Genomic DNA, 16,428 nt, shown 5'->3' with positions numbered 1-16,428 from the left:
TCATAAGCAAAGGGGGCCTCCTTGGTGGCTCAAGGGGCTAAGCACCACATTATGAAGCAATCCGTAGCCTCTGCAGCACAAGTTCGATCCCCAGCCAGCCAGGGAGCAACCCACAAGGTGCAGCAGACCTCTCCTGACTTGCCCACTGCTCCTCTCAGCAGTGTATTTCGTCAGTCTGCCTGTTCTGTTCCCCACTCTGTCTCTGGTGAGCCCTCTCACCCCCGGCATCTCTGGCCTGTACCCCAGCTCTTGTATGCATAAATAAATAAATCTTTTTTTAAATAAAAATAAATAAATCATAAGCAAAGCTAGAAGTGAACAGAGTAGAAAAAAAAATTTACAACATATTCACAAAGAATGTCCAAAATATATAAAGAAATTCAAGAAGCTGATATAAAAAAAAAAGTCAATCAGAGGGCAGTGATCTTTATCAAGTTTGTTTGCTGTTATAACCCCCGTACTGGGTGCATAGTAGTCACTCAGTAATGTTAAGCAGAAAAAATGCTAATTAACAACAACAAAAAAAGATCTTCCTCCTAAAAGATCTAAAAATATCCACTATTATAGAAGGTAAGGTAAAAGGGCTATCTTTGTGTATAGTTAGTTGAGAAGTAAAATGATACTACTTTTTTTTTGTTTTTTTTTTTTAAAGATTTATTTATTTGTTTGTTTATTTGTACAAGCACTGGGTACAGTCAGAAGCGCGGGAGGGTGAGAGAATTCACCAGAGCCAGAGCAGAGAGCAGAGCAGGCAGAAGGACAGAAGTACACTGCTGAGGGGAGCAGCGGGCGGCAGGAGAGGTCTGCGTGCCATGTGGGACCCTCGCCCCGTGGCCGGGGAGCAGCCGGGGATCAAACCGGCGCTGCAGAGGCTGAGGGCAGCTTCGCAGCCCAGCGCTCAACTGCTGCGCCACCAGGGGAAGCCCTAGATTTAATTATTTTAGAAGGATATAGTCAAATATTACTTGTGTGATTAAAAGCTATTTTCTTAAAAGAAATGTAACACAACTTCTAACTAACTGATATGAAGAAAACAAGAACAACATATTAGACAGGGAGGTAAATTACATCTTGGACAAGGCAACTCTGAAATTCAACTGCAAGGAGGCAGTTGTACATAAACACAAGATCAGCATTCAGAAGACAGGTTCTTAAATAAAGAAATAATTTGGGAGTTATTGGTATGTGGATGATACTTATCCCAAAGGCACATGAATAGTACAGATGACTTAAGAAGAAATCACAATGGGCCTCCCTGGTGGCGCAAGGGGTTGAGTCTCAGCACTATGAAGCTATTGGCAGCCACTGCAGCACGAGTTCAATCCCCGGCCAGGGAGCTGACCCCAGATGGGCACAGACCTCACTTGGAATACTGACTAATAGGAAGAGGAAATAACCAAAGAAGTTCTCCAAGAAAACAGGAAAGAATGTGATTAGAGCACTGATAGGGGGACTGGTCTTTGATAGAACAAAGGACACTTCTTCTCTCATAACAGGTGGAAAGGAGAAAAAGATGAGCCCCAGATGCAGACTCATGTGATTAAAGATGAAAGAATTCCGGGCCTCCCTGGTGGCACAAGGGGTTAAGAGGCAACCTGTGAGGCTGTCCGCAGCCACTACAGCATGAGTTCAATCCCCGGCTAGGGAGTAACCACATGGTGCGGCAGACCTCTCTTGACTTGCCTGCTGCTCCACTCAGCAGTGTATTTCAGTCGATCTGCCTGTTCTGTTCCCCACTCTGTCTCTGGTGAATCCTCTCACTCCCCACACACACTTCTGGCCTGTACCCCAGTTCTTGTATGCATAAATAAATAAAATCTTAAAAAAAAAAAAGATGAAGGAATTCCCTTTTGGTGGCTTCTGTTTTCATAACAGAGTATAAAGCATATCACTGGTTATAAAATAACTATGAGAAATTAGAATTAGAAATGGTATGAAGTAGTCACTTGCAGTGGGTGAGAAAGTGAACTCACTAGAGAAATGCATAACATTCATAGGCAATGCTGATTATACATAAGGTCAATAATTTTAAATTTATAGTGTGATCAATCTGCTTGGTTTTCTGATTTTTCTATAGCAACCTTCCGTTCCACGGATGCAGACAACTAAGAAGGCAGGGAATTAGGTTTAACCAAGCATCCCCCAGCATTCCATAAGCAGCAGAAGTATGACTGAATTACAGAGAATTTACAGAATTTCTTCTGTAAATTACATAAAATTTACAGAAAGAATATAAGGCAGCTTGCAAAGTGTAGAACTTGCTTCAAAGCTACACAGAAAACCACCACCCAAAATCATACACAGAATGGGGCTTAGCAAAGATTTGATGAATGCTAACACCAAGCAGGAGATGTTGCAGCTTGGGCTGCATCATTACAGTTCTGGAAACCAGGTGTCACTCTAACAGCAAACCCAATGTTGCCCCAGTAACTGGATCTTGCTGCTAGAGGCTGACACTACATGAGGATTTGATAATGGAGGGGGAAATTGCAGAGAACATAGTGGAAAGGTTTGGGGGAGACTGGATCAGTTCAGATGAAGAGAGTGCTTAAGGGAATGAGTATTAGAAAGATAAAGATGACTGGACATCAGGTAGTGATTGAGATAATCAGGGAAGTGAGGCATGGTGGTTTAGGCCTCTCCTTGGAAAGGGCAGATGCTGAAATCCAAAAGGTTACACAAACTGGTCTCAGCAGCAACCAAGACGCAGTAGTTTACACAGATTTCATGTGGGAGTTTAGTCAGAGATGTAGGGGGTTGGCTGTGCAGCAAGGCCTCCATTGTTGCTATGGGTAGTGTTCCATCTCACTAATCCCAAAAGCATCACAGACTGGCATAGTCTTGGGCAAGCTTAATTACTCTCTTTGAGCCTCTATCTTCCTATCTGTAAAACAGAGATAACAATATTCATCTGATAAAGTTGTTACCATTAAGTGAGATGTGAAGGAGTGATAGAGGCCTGACAGAAAATAAGTATTCAGTAAATAGTAGTCATAAATGAAGTTATAGCTGAAACCAAAAGTTGCTAAGAAAAATTTTTAGAATGATCTAAAGGGTTCACATTAGAACATTGTAGGTAATAAATCTGCAGGGAAGATGAAAGCAGTTTTATCTCAGATTACTTAACATTCAATTACAGCTTTGCAGTATTCAGGAAGACTTTAAGGAAAGGCCTAACTTATCGTCAGAGAAACTCAACTAGCAGCTCTAGAGCCTCCGTACCTTTCCTCAATACAGGTTCTGAGCTAAGAAGACCCAGATGCCCCAAACATCTGTTCTACTGACAGACCCTTGAAAAAAATAGGAAAACCACCAGTTATTATCACAGTGTCCAAAGGGAAAATGGCTAGTTGAATTGTTGCAGAATATAGCTAGAGAGGAGCATCACTGGAAAATCATACATATCATAGGTCTTTAGTTGTTTGATATTATCAAAAAGTTTAGACTCGGAACTGTTAGAGAAGAAATGTCAATTCACTTTCATCTCTGCTCACCTCTCATCTTGAGTCACAGGTAATCTAGACTATAAAAAGCTCCTACAAATTTCACAGAAGCCTGATTAAGCTTACTATACCTCTTCCTGGGTAAACAGAATCCCAGCTCCTCTACCTGTACAGACCACCTGAACATGATGCCTGGGTGGTGGGTCAGGGTAACTGCCAAGACTGTTCTCCTCATTTCCAAAGTTGTACCCTCTGAATTACTTCCAAAAACTACCATGATACAGATGTGTGAAACTGCACTCCCAAAACATATATAGTATTGTAAACCAATGATAAATCAACGGAAATTAAAAAAAAAACTATCATAAGAGAAACTGCATATTGTTTATAAACTCAATTGTCTGGGGACCTCCCTGGTGGTGCATGGGTTAAAGTCTTAGCGCTATCAAATTATAAGCAGCCACTATGGTTTGAGTTCAATCCCCAGCCAGGGAGCTGACCCACATGGTGCAGCAGACCTCTCCTGTCTCTCCCGCTGCTCCCCTTAGCAGTGTATTTCAGTAGATCTGCCTGTTCTGCTCCCCACTCTGTCCCTGGTGAATCCTCCTACCCCCTTACCCCCCAGCACCTCCAGCCTATACCTCAGTTCTTATATGCATAAATAAATAAAAAGAAATCTTTTTAAAAAAATCAATAGTCTGAATAAAGATTTCAACAAATCTCTTCTTTTTCTCTTTCACTGTAGAGGAAAAAAGTCTGAGAAAGTGATAAGATCACTCTTTTTCATAAACTACCCATTTCTTCAATTAACTGGACACTAAATTGTCTTCCTCAAGGCATCAAACACACAACTCCAACTTCAGATTCTGAGTACCCTCCTAAAACAGATCCTAGAGCCCAATTTTTTCCAGGTCCATGGAGAATAGAATTCATAAATTATACTAATAAAAAATAAGTCTTCTTTCTTAGAAAACTCACAGTCACATAAATATTATAGTCATTACAAAAGTTCAATAAATAGAAATTGCCTGTTAGTAAAACACCACAAACATCCACAAAAAATGCACAGATTAACTAAAATTCAAAAGGTTCAATCTGAGAGTTGAACAGATAAATATTTCAATTAAAAAGTAAAAGAACTTGGGTTCTAGAGTCAAAGAGATTAGAGTTCTGTTAGCTCCATCACATTACTAAATGTGTAACCGTAGACAAATTCTGTACTCTCTCCAACCCTGTCTATCTCTGAGAGCTCTTAAAAGGATCAAATAAAATACTACACGTAAAGCTCTCACACAATGCCTAGTACACAACAGGAATGCATTACAATATGCTGCTTCTAACTTTCAAAAAGTTTAACCAGAGATTAATTCATAGAGAAGGTAGTATTTAATGAGCATATCCTTTAGTATTCAGATTTATTTATGACTGTTGAAGCATAAAATTCTCAGAATATCAGTAAATTACTAATATGAAAAAGCATCACTGATATTGAAATGGGTTCTTCTACATAAGATGCTCTTCTTTCTCTCTTCTAATTCTACCATTCTTTCAGGTTCAACATTTGTTCATTTTTTTCCCTCCTCTTCCTAAAGCCCTGACTCATACCCTCTTTCCTTCGGTTTTGGAATGACCTAAGCCTTAAACCACAAAGATACCTTAGAGTTCAGTGAGTATTCTGAAAAGCCTTCTGGGAAAAGGTCAGAACACAGCATCGAAGTTAGAAAGAACTGGGTGTGGCATAATGGAAAAAACAGGGGCTTCAGAAGCAGGTGTGGAACAGAGAGATTATAGTCCTACCTCTGCCAGTCTCTAGATATATAACCTTCGGCAAGGCACTTGACCTCTCTGGACTTCATTTCCTTATGTATAAAATGGAGATAAAGTTACTTTATCTCACTGTGGTGTTGTCAAGATTTTTAAAACTAACAATTCCTGGCAAGTGAAATGCCAATTAATAAGACCCTATCATTAGGGTCAGCCTGCCAATTCCCTTACTGAACGTTTTGCAAAGCTGTACTTTCCTAACTGGCAAAAGGAGTCATAGTGCTCCCACATTCCCATGCCTATATCCAAAAGCTTCCTTTTTAGTAATCTATAATTAACTGAATCAAGAGCTTAAAGAATTCAGGGCAAGAAAGCGCTAGCATGGCTCAACTCATTCTCTGCTGACAGTAACAAAGCCATTGCAAGGTGGTAACGTTTGCCAAAAGAAAAATAGCCTGCTTGAACATGGTCATTACTGATACTGACGTAAGCACAACTAGCTGTGATTCCTGAGCTAGCACGCAGCTTTGTCAGAAAGTTTTAACTTTTTTGAATTAAATCCTCTTCTGCCTTGTTTTCCCTGCTATGCTATGACATTCCTATTACCCCATTCTCAAGAACACAAGGGGGCCCACCCTGGTGGCCTAGGGTTTAAGTCTCAGAGATATCACTATGATGGTCTGAGTTCAAACCCCAGGCTGGGGAGCTGACCCACATCTGGCGCAGCAGACCTCTTCTGTCTTGCCCACTGCTCCCATTAGCAGTATATTTCAGTAAATCTGATTGTTTTGCTCCCCACTCTCTCTTCTTTCTCTCTCTCTCACTCTCTCTTTCTCATACACGCACACATACCCCACACCTCTGGTAACACCCCAGTCCAGTTCTTCTATGCTAAATAAATATTTGGGCCTCCCTGGTAGCACAAGGGATTAAGCACCGCACTATGCAGCACAAGTTCGATCCCTGGCCAGCCAGGGAGCAACCCACATGGCGCAGCAGACCTCTCCTGACTCACCCGCTGCTCCCCTCAGCAGTGTATTTCAGTCAGTCTGCCTGTTCTGCTCCCCACTCTGTCTCTGGTGAATCCTCTCACTCCCTGCATCTCTGGCCTGTACCCCAGCTCTTGTATGCATAAATAAATAAATCTTTAAAAATATATAAATAAAATAAATAATTTTTTAAAAAAAAGAACATAGGGAAGGAATTCTTTCAACTACTACTTCATTCATTGGGATGGGAACTTATCTTCCCATTTCACAAATCACTTCTACAACGGATTTCTGGTTTGTTGAATTCACTTCACTTATAAAGACATTATATACAAATATATCAGTCACAATGATAAGATCTGGTCCCCAGAGCACCACAAGTTACAGGATGGAGGTAAATGCCAAAGATAAGATGTGACTGAGTAACCTGCACACCGTATGTTCATTCTTATTAACTATGGCACTTGGGAATTCTGGCTCTCATAAAAAAGTTTATTTCCCTTGTGTAGGTAAGCAGAGTAACAGAACTAAGAAAGCTGATGACAGATACATGACTGGAGTAAGGGAAACCAACAATGGAAATGTGACTTATATGACAGTTTAAAAAATTAAAGCAACAGTCATCAATTACAAGAGCCAACAGCTATTTTAATCCCCAGTGTCACCCTATATTATAATAAAAGCAGAAGGGAGTCAAGGTCACAGTCATAATTTAAATAAATATTCTAAGAACCAAGAAAGACTCAAATCAAAATGTTATATTGTAGTCCCTTGGTGAAGTGACTTTCAACTTGGAGAAAGAAGGGCAGTCTGGTATACTCAATTTTAAGTTAGCCAATTCATTATGAAGAAAGTTAAAGATTCTGTTCCCCCAAAACAACTCAGCAATGCCTTTAGCTGTGTCATACAGCTGCTTCCTTGCCCAGCGCTTCACCTGCTTACCTTCAAGCAGAGAGGTTTTTTGATTGTAATTAACATTGTAAGGCAAGCTCAGCCCTGTCTTCCATAGCCTTGAGGCTGCTGAGTAAATCTAGAATCATAGACCCTACATTTGGATGCTGGGAAAACAGGAAGAAGGTGGTTCAGCAACAAGGAAAACGGTTAAGAATTCAGAAAAAGACTGATGCTAATATGTGGCTTTTTAACTTCTTTATATAGAATCTCTTCAATTGTGTGTACCTTTCAGAAGAGGTCATAGTGGCATGCACTTAAGTCATCATGGGAGGAGGTATAAAATAAAATCAATTCTTCACAACAATAATAGCTATCATTGCTTAAGCCTCTACGGCATATGCCAAATTCATTGCTAAAGCCCTTTACAAATATTTCTCATCCTTAATCATAATCATATCCTCATTTTATATAAAAGGAAACTATGATTTAGAGAATCTGGAAATTACCCAAAGGTAGCTAGTGGGGGCAAAGGAAGGTATACTAGGATTCAAGCCCATCTCTGCCTGACTTAAATCCCATGTTTTAAAAGCAATCTGCTAAACACTCTTACCCTCAAGCGATCTAATCAAATTAATATTCTACACAAAAGACCCTTAATCATAGGAAAAAGCTTTGGCCAAAGTTATAAAGCAACTCAACTAGTCAGAAATATGTTTCAGATTTCCGGACTCACATCTAGTACTAGTACTACCAGCACTGGTGCTCTACTGCCTCCCTTTCTTCCTGTAATTCCTCCCAGAGGAGTTCCATACTGCAATTGACAAGGACACTGTCCTAAAGCATCATTAACAAATTCCTTCAGTGTTGCTCAGACATCATTTGCTTATATTTAGGTAATTAGAAAGAAAGTATAAATGAACCATGAGGCTATTACAGCAAAAGTTAGTCTGGATTCAAAGTTCCAATTCAGTTGAGTCCTACACAGTGAAACCAATGCAGACTTCATATCATTTTACTGCTGTTCTGGTAAAGCAATTAAAGTTATTCACAACAATAAACATAAATCACTGTGTGCATATTATGCTTTGGAAATTTAGACCATAATCTCTTTTCACATGACCCACACCTGTCTTTTCCTATGCCTACCCTTTCTCCTCCTAAGCTGATTCAGCTTTATGAGAAGTAAGGCAGATACCATTTGTAGGTACTCTAAGATTAACATAGGGATATCACACATCTCGTCACGCTCCTTGGTGTTTTCTCAGGCTACTACCTCTGCAAAACTGCCTGAAAGAAGCGGTCAGCTGAGACAGAAAGCCCCACAGTGATGCCTTCCCTCCAAGTAGCAGCATTTCTTCCTAACACTTTCAGAGCATAATAAAGGAATTAATAAAACAATCATTGTCTTCATACACGATCTGATCACACCGGAGCCCAAGGATGGAGCAGAGAGGACCAATCGCAGAAAAGAGTGAAGAGAATCTCTCCTTTAGTCTTCTACATTCAGAGGAGATGCAATATTGCAGCATCTGGAATGAAGGGCACAGCATCGACACTGCTCTATGGAAGCGGCTGACCACCGAAAGGCAGAAAGTCATCATCAGTACAGAAACCAGACAACTGAGGATTTCACTGCGAGGCGACTACTGCTCACTCGTTCTCCAAGTAAAACACATCTTTCCACCCTTATTGCTGGGTGAGCTCTCCTAAGCGGCCAGGTATTCCTATACCGTCGGGGTCTTCTCCCCGGATAGGTGGAAAATAACACACGGAGCACGGGGGGAGGGGGCGGTAGTAGCAGGAGCCTCTCCCCGCGCCTATTCCAAGTAGTGAGGGAGAGCGCTGCTACCTCCATGTTACTCACGGCGCCGCAGCCGGTGCCACCTGAGTCTTCGCTCCCCGGCACTGGGGGGCCAGAGGGGGCACCTCGGAGAGAGTGGGCTGCAGGGGAAAGGAGACCCTCTGCTCCCCCGCTCAGAAGGGAGGGCGTGGAGTGGTGCCACCGCGCCGAGAGGACCCGCGGCTCTCCCAGCCTCCGTCCCTCCCTCCCTCTCCGCGAGAGGCAGCCCGGCCCCGATACCTTCTTGACTGTGCGCGGCGCCTCGGTGACGGTGCCGTCGGGGCTGACCAGGGCCTCGCCGCCGTCCCGGTGCCGCTGGTGCTGGTGATGAGGGTCGCTCCGCTTCATGGCCGACGCCTGAGGCACTTTCCCCGCGGCCGGGCTGAGGGCGGCGGCGGGCCCGGAGCCCGGGCCGGGGGCTGGGGGCCGCTCCGCGGCGGGAGCCGGAGCCTCGGGGTCCCCGCCGCCTGCCGGGGGGGCCATGGCGCTCACGGCCGCCGTGCTCAGTCCCAGCTGCGGCTCCGCCTCGGAGGGGCTCAGATCCTTCAGCTCCACCTCAGGCACCTTCGCGGCAGCCGCTGCCGACACGACCTGCACCGACATCACCGCCTCCACTGCAACCGCCGGCTCGCACTCCAGCTCCAGCCCCGGCTCGGCCCCGCCTCCCACCTCCCTTCCCCTTCCCTCCCCCATGCCCCCACCCCTCCCCTCCATCGCCTCCGCTCCCACCCCCTTCCTCCGCCCGCCCGCCCGCCAGCCAGCCAGCCCAGGCCTCTCCCCCTCCACCCCGGCCCGCCCCGGCCCGCCGGCTCGCGCGCAAGGCGCCACGGAACCTGTAGTGCGCTTGCTCCCGAGCGCACGCGGCCAGAAGGCCGTGGGACCGCAGCCCCCAACCTACACCGCGCGCCGCCGGGGGCGGGGCCCGCGAGGGGTCCTGGGAGTTGTAGTCCGGTCGTCGCGCCTCCGGCAAGCGGAGTGCTGAAGGGGAGATGGAGCGCTAGGGCCGGCGACTAACGGGAAAGACTGTAAATCGGTGACACGAAGAAGGGGATGAGAAAGAGAAAATCCTCAGAGGAGTTGTGGCTTCCGGGGAGGGAACACCAGAAACCCCAGGGCTGGGAAGGGAGGGGGGCGAGGGGGGATGACTCGCTGCCCGGACTGCGTGAATGCCCTCCGCGTGTGCGCACGTCTGCGGTCACGTGAGGGGGAATTTAAAGGAAAAGCGGCGGCGTCACGTGAGCGAGAGCGCCAGCCTCGGGCTTAAAGTGGCACCGTTGCTCTGTTCCTGTAAAATTGGGAACCGAACACTTTCTCTGACTCTAATGGCTTTGTTTTTCAGAAGTGAAATAGGACCTTGGCCGCTGTGGCGATTTCTGGTACATTCTGTGCCTGGAAGTTTAAAATCAGGCCCAAAGGAAGTGAGGTATCGCTAGGTCAGTTTCAAGGCTAAGGAATTAACACTTTTCATATTTTTGTCGACACCAAACCTTTTGACCTGTTCTAGTAGGGAAATCATTAGAAATTCACATAAACATACCAGCATAGAGGACTATTAGCTAAAATATGACGGGCGATTTCCCTAAGTTATGGGATTGTTGTGACACAAAGAAGGTGTAAGCACAAAGATGTATATGGCAGTTTTCCTTTTAATAAATAAAAAAAGTATCTGAAACTGTTGCCCAAATTAAGGAAATAGTTAATCCTTATATTTAAGTTTACCAAGAACTTTTTAATGATCATGGGAAATAAGTGCTTCTGATAAAGTAAGTTTAAAAACAGGAGGCAAAATTACACATGCAGTAACATTTTTAACTATGTAAATAATACTTGAAAAAAGATACATTAAAATTCAATTGACTCTGGGTGACAGATTATGTCATAAGTTTTTTTCTCCTCCATTCTCAGAGAAACTGAGGAAAGAGGGACCTTCAAATTTTATGGTTGTTCAAGGAGTAAGCAGTAGCCCTGACAACCCCAGGTCACTGGTCTTATAATCTTTGGAGTAACTATTAGTTCCCTGGCAATGAGAGGGAGACATCACCTGCCTTGATCCCTCCTTCCCCATGCCACTGCTATTTTGAAAGTCAGTTCATTTGTGGAGTTGCCCTGCCCTGAAGGATGTCTTTCATATCCTGGCCTCAAAGTTTGGCCTGACACTACGGTGCAAGGCATCTAAGCAATGCCCTTTCTACAAAACCCACAAGTCCACCAGATGCAAGGGCTTCTTAAGCTTTCTCTTCACACTCTGGCTTTCAGAATTTCCTTCCTGTTAAAAAGAACCAGCCCTAAGCTTCATCCTCCAGCTGTCGGGCCAGAGATTAGCAGCTTTATAACTGATTTCTTTCTTCCCCTTAATGCACCAGGGAGCTGTGATACAGCCACCTGGCATGTGTTAGAGTTCGTAGGCAGCAGCTGCCTACCTGAACTGCCACTAGAATTGATTACTGAAGGGATGAATTAATTCTTTGGTAGGATGTGGTTACAAAACATAAGGAGTCGAAGCTCTGGAAAGAAACGGATATTCATCCTTTATTTATCCAAGCACCATCCACGTTTGGGGTCAAACACAAGGCATACTCCTCGCTTATTCTTAACTCCATGGTATGCACCTGCTGCATCTGCCCTTTGTGCCAGAGGGACACCAGGCACAGTTGAAGATGGAAATACCAAGGGAAACAGCATGATTAAGCACAAATTTATGAACTGCTTAGTGAAATATTTAGATTACAGATCTTCCCCTCATCTGGCTTATTCAGCTTCCAGACCTTGGCAATCAGGAATGTATCTTCAATTCAGGAGGCATACAACATGGTATCTGACCAGTTAAAGAGAGAAAACTTGAAGATAATAGTATTGAGAGGTTCCTAAGGAAAGAGGTCAAGTCAGATCACCCTTGGTCAAGACCACACCTGTAGTGAAAGAGCTTCCAAAGAATTTGGCCAAACTTTTAAGTATAAGCAGATAGACACAGACACCAAATACATGAAGAAAACCTTTAATGTGAAAGACAGACCAACATAAACAATGGAAAAAATGACTTGGAGAAAACAGGCTATGCATCAAGAAGAACTCTAGAGAAAAAAAATCATTAATATCCTCAGAGACTTAAGATAATTGTATTTGTGGAAGAACATGCTGTTTCAAGAAGTGAACATTCAGAAAACAAACATGAGGCCTTAAAATGAAGCATGCTAGCAGAATTTTTTTCAAGTACTTAATCAGAAGAGAAATTAAAAATGCAAAAGATCATTTCTCTTTACTCAGACTGTTGAAGAAGAGTGGCTTGTCTCATGGTTTTTATATTTTTGTCCAACACACCTTTTAACATGATGGATGCAATGCATGGTGTAGTGACAGTTTTCTGGAATAGTCATTTTTTTAAGTCTTTTTTTTTTTAGGTTTATTTATTGATTTATACAAGCACTGGGTACAGTCAGAAGCGCGGGAGGGCGAGAGAATTCACCAGAGCCAGAGCGGGGAGCAGAGCAGGCAGACTGACGAAGTACACTGCTGAGGGGAGCAGCGGACCTCAGGAGAGGTCTGCGCACCATGTGGGACCCTCGCACGGTGGCCGGGGATTGAACAGGCATTGCAGAGGCTGCGGGCAGTTTCGCAACCCAGCGCTCAACCACTGCGCCACCGGGGAGGCCCTGGAATAGTCATTCTTTTAAAAATTTTTTCAGGGCCTTCCTGGTGGCCTAGAGGTTAACTCTCAGCGCTATATCCGCTATGGCCTGAGTTAGATCCTCAGCCAGGGAGCTAACCCACATGGTGCAGCAGACCTCTCCTGTCTTGCCCGCTGCTCCCCTCAGCAGTGTATTTCAATCAATCTGCCTGTTCTGCTCCCCACCCTGTCTCTGGTGAATCCTCTCCACTCCTCGGCCTCCAGCCCCCCCCATCTCTGGCCTACACCCCAGTTCTACACAAAAATAAGTAAAGTCTTTTTAAAAAGGATTTTTTTTCAGACCATCAGTAAATTTTTTATTTAAATTTTTAAAAATAGAAAATAAAATGAATTACAGGGCCAGTCCAGGAAGCTCAATATTTGAGTAACAGGAGTGCCAGAAAGAGGTAATAATAAAGAAAATGGAGGAGGGCATCCCTGGTGGCGCAAGGGGTTAAGATGCAACCTATGAAGCAGTCCTCAGCCAAAGCAGCACGAGTTCGATCCCCGGCCAGAGAGCTACCCACATGGCGCAGCAGACCTCTCCTGTCTCGCCCGCTGCTCCCCTCAGCAGTGTGTTTCAGTCAACCTGCCTGTTCTGTTCCCCACTCTGTCTCTGGTGAATCCTCTTACCCCCTGTATTTCTGGCCTGTATCCTGGTTCTTGTATGCATAAATAAATCTTAAAAAAGAAAGAAAATGGAGGAGAAAATTCATCCTTCTGGTTTAAAATTTCCTAAAACAGGGCCTCCCCTGGTGGCGCAGCGGTTGAGCGCTGGGCTGCAAGGCTGCCCGCAGCCTCTGCAGTGCCGGTTCGTTCCTCGGCTGCCGGTGAGGGTCCCACAATAAATAAATAAAATAAAATAAAATTTCCTAAAACAGAAAGATGAGAATTTCCAGAATGAAAGGAGATACTAAGTGCCCAGCCTGATGCATGAAAATAGACCTACATTAATATACATCATTTAAAATTTCCAGATTCTAAGGACAAAGAGCTAATCCTTCAACTGTCTGAAGTGGGTCAAGGAACAACTGAAATCCAAAAGATACTGAACTTCTTAAAATCAACAGTGGAAGCTAGAAGATAACGCCTTCAAATACTACAGACTCTGTTTGCCTTCTCCAGAGAATAAACTGACAATCAGTCAAGCATAAGAAAGGCAGTTATATCTGACTGAAGTGCTAGGTAGGGGATCAGGACCCAGTCTTCCTGCTTTTATCTCCACCTTCTGAATTACTTGCTGATGCTAATTCAGAGCCATTTGGAGCATTGCAATATACATTTTCCCTACTGTTGGCTAAGACCAGCTTTTTTTTTTTTAAGATTATTTATTTATGATTTATGCATGCAAGAACTAGGGTACAGGCCAGAGGTGGGGGGGCGGTGAGAGGATTCACCAGAGACAGAGTGGGGAACAGAACAGGCAGACTGACTGAAATACACTGCTGAGGGGAGCAGCGGGTGTGTCAGGAGAGGTTTGCGGGTGAGTCAGGAGAGGTTTGCTGTGCCAGGTGTGTAGCTCCCTGGCTGGCTGGGATGGAACTCGTGCTGCAGTGGCTGCGGACAGCTTCATAGGTTGCATCTTAACCCCTTGTGCCACCAGGGTGGCCCTAAACTTTCTTTTAGTATTTTTTCTCTTTTCAAAAAATAAAAAGCGGGAGCCTCCCTGGTGGCAATACGCAGCCTCTGCAGCAGAAGTTCAATCCCCGGCCAGCGAGCAACCTACATGGCAAGGCAGACCTCTCCTGTCTCGCCCACTGCTCCCTTCAGCAGTGTATTTCAGTCAGTTTGCTTGTTCTGTTCCCCACTCTGTCTCTGGTGAGTCATCTCACCTTCCATCTGGCCTGCACACCGTTTCTTGTATGCATGAATAAATAAATCTTTAAAAAAAAACTTAAAAAAAGTGGTCACTCTTGTTCAGCTGCGAGATCTGGTGCTCCTTTAAAAAATGCTGGAAGATGTCTTGGTTGTGGGTGTATACACTAAATTTCCACTTATCTTTTGCTTTCCAGCTTTCAAAGTGTTACTATTGGATCCTCCCCCATTCTGGACCACCACTGGTGTCCAAATGGCTCAGAAGGTGGGCTCACAGCGCCCTCTAGTGTCACAGAGCCAGTCAGCCCTAAAAAGGTAACATTACTCAGCTTTTTATTTATTTATTTTTTAAGATTTATTTTATTTATACAAGAGTTGGGGTACAGGACAGAGGCATGGGAAGGTGAGAAGATTCACCAGAGACAGAAAGGGGAGCAGAACAGGCAAACGGACCGAAAGCACTGCTGAGGGGAGCAGCGGGCAAGGCAGGAGAGGTCTGCTGCACCATGTGGGAATCGAACCCATGCTCAGAGGCTGCAGACAGCTTCATAGCACTACGCTCAACCCGCTGCGCCACCAAGGAGGCCCTACTCAGCTTTTAAAGCTTAGTTTGAACATCTTTCACCCCATCCACCACACCCACCCCATGCTTTTTTGTAATTCCACTATAGAAAGGCAGGATGGAGGGAATGTCCACGGGGATGAAGTAAAATTATTAATATTTTCCCTTTTTCCAGAAAAGATCACTAGACAACACTGACACATTTTATTATTTTTTAATACTGTTGTTGATAAACGTTAAAAAAAAAAAAAGCTAGACCCCTGCTGTGAGAAGTAATGAAGGCAAGAATGAATGAGGTGGGCAAACACAAGAGGAAGTAGGGCAGCCAGAGGGACAAAGTATGGGAAACCTGGGTAGGAGGGAAAACCAAAGGTCAGAGCTGAGAGTGAAAGTGTCCTTCTGTCAGAAAGTCCCAGGCTGACTCGGTTTCTTACTAGCCATGAGGTTTGGCCCAAAAGTCCTTTGCTTTCTCTGAGCTTGTTCTATGTAAAACTAGCTCCTCTGATCCCTCTGAATTAAACAAAAGGCAGTAGACCAGTGGGCAAGACTCTGGAGCCAGAGGCCCCTGATGGAACCCCAGATCACCACTCATCTGCGTGGCTTTGGACAAACTTTTAAACCTCTCTGTACCTCACTATCTTGGGGGTGTTAATGGTGCCTCATAGGTCTGTTGTGAGATTCAACCAGTTAATGCACATGAAGTGCTTAGAAGAGAGCCTAGCACACACTCAATAAGAGTTTGCTGTCAGTATAATACCTGTGTGAATTACCTAGAATATGCTGTTTAAGTTCCATTTCCCCTCCCCTTGGAATATGGCTCTGGGCAAAATGCTGTGTTCCCCATCACACACTCCCGCAATCAAACCTGGTCAATATTCCACAATATCCTCTAAGGCTGTGGGTATCACCCCTGGTCTTCCGTGCATCTCCTTTCCATGTGCACCTGAGTCCTTGCAACATAGTCCCCAGGCTCCTGCTAACATAAAGTGGGGTGAGCAGGCTTCCCCTGGGGAAGTCTGAATTCCTTTGACTAGTCTGGGAAGGAAGCTGTGGCTCACAATAAATCTGGTCTCCCTGACATCTCTTGCAGAAGGCGAGAGGCCCCCAGAGGTGGCGCCCAGGATTGCCACCCAGATCATGACCATCTCCACTAGCAGGGGGACACACTTGCTTCCAATCATCACCCTGGGGGCAAGCCGCCTGGTCTTGCTCAATCATCTTACGATCGGTGTGCAGTGAGGCAGCTGTGGCCACAGAAGAGCTTTTGTCTATACAGAGCCAACTGGCCAAGAAAGATGGCCAGCACATTAGGTTGACATCAGCAGACATCTGTCAGTTGTGACCTCATTAGCACCACGCTCTTGGCCCTCCAACTAGCCTTAGAGGAAGTGGAAGGAAAATGAGATCAGGATCAGGTATTCAGCTAAGTCAAGATCAGAGCCTAAGGAAAGAATTAC

General features: G+C 44.7%; 1 protein-coding gene and 1 long non-coding RNA gene across 4 annotated transcripts in view; one reads left to right on the top strand and one right to left on the bottom strand.

Moving 5' to 3' along the window:
• The window catches only part of AHCYL2 (adenosylhomocysteinase like 2), a 147,081-nt gene extending 137,514 nt beyond the window's left edge, over positions 1–9,567 (bottom strand). For 2 of the 3 annotated variants that reach the window (XM_054692652.1, XM_054692653.1), the window contains exon 1: positions 9,171–9,567. In XM_054692652.1, the coding sequence (XP_054548627.1) occupies positions 9,171–9,533 (363 nt within the window). In that variant the 5' untranslated portion in view covers positions 9,534–9,567. The remainder of the gene's footprint in view (positions 1–9,170) is intronic. The other variant, XM_054692657.1, reaches the window with a different exon arrangement.
• A 574-nt stretch (positions 9,568–10,141) lies between these two features.
• Positions 10,142–16,428, top strand: LOC119246679 (uncharacterized). Its single transcript, XR_005125537.2, has 3 exons — positions 10,142–10,363; positions 14,607–14,724; positions 16,062–16,428. It is a non-coding gene; the product is annotated as an uncharacterized LOC119246679 (long non-coding RNA).

Source organism: Talpa occidentalis, unplaced genomic scaffold, assembly GCF_014898055.3.
Source record: "Talpa occidentalis isolate TD23 unplaced genomic scaffold, MPIMG_talOcc4v2.1, whole genome shotgun sequence".
In the NCBI taxonomy this organism is placed as follows: domain Eukaryota; kingdom Metazoa; phylum Chordata; class Mammalia; order Eulipotyphla; family Talpidae; genus Talpa; species Talpa occidentalis.
The sequence above is the reverse complement of the archived record's forward strand: the minus strand, read 5'-3'. Positions and strand labels throughout refer to the sequence as shown.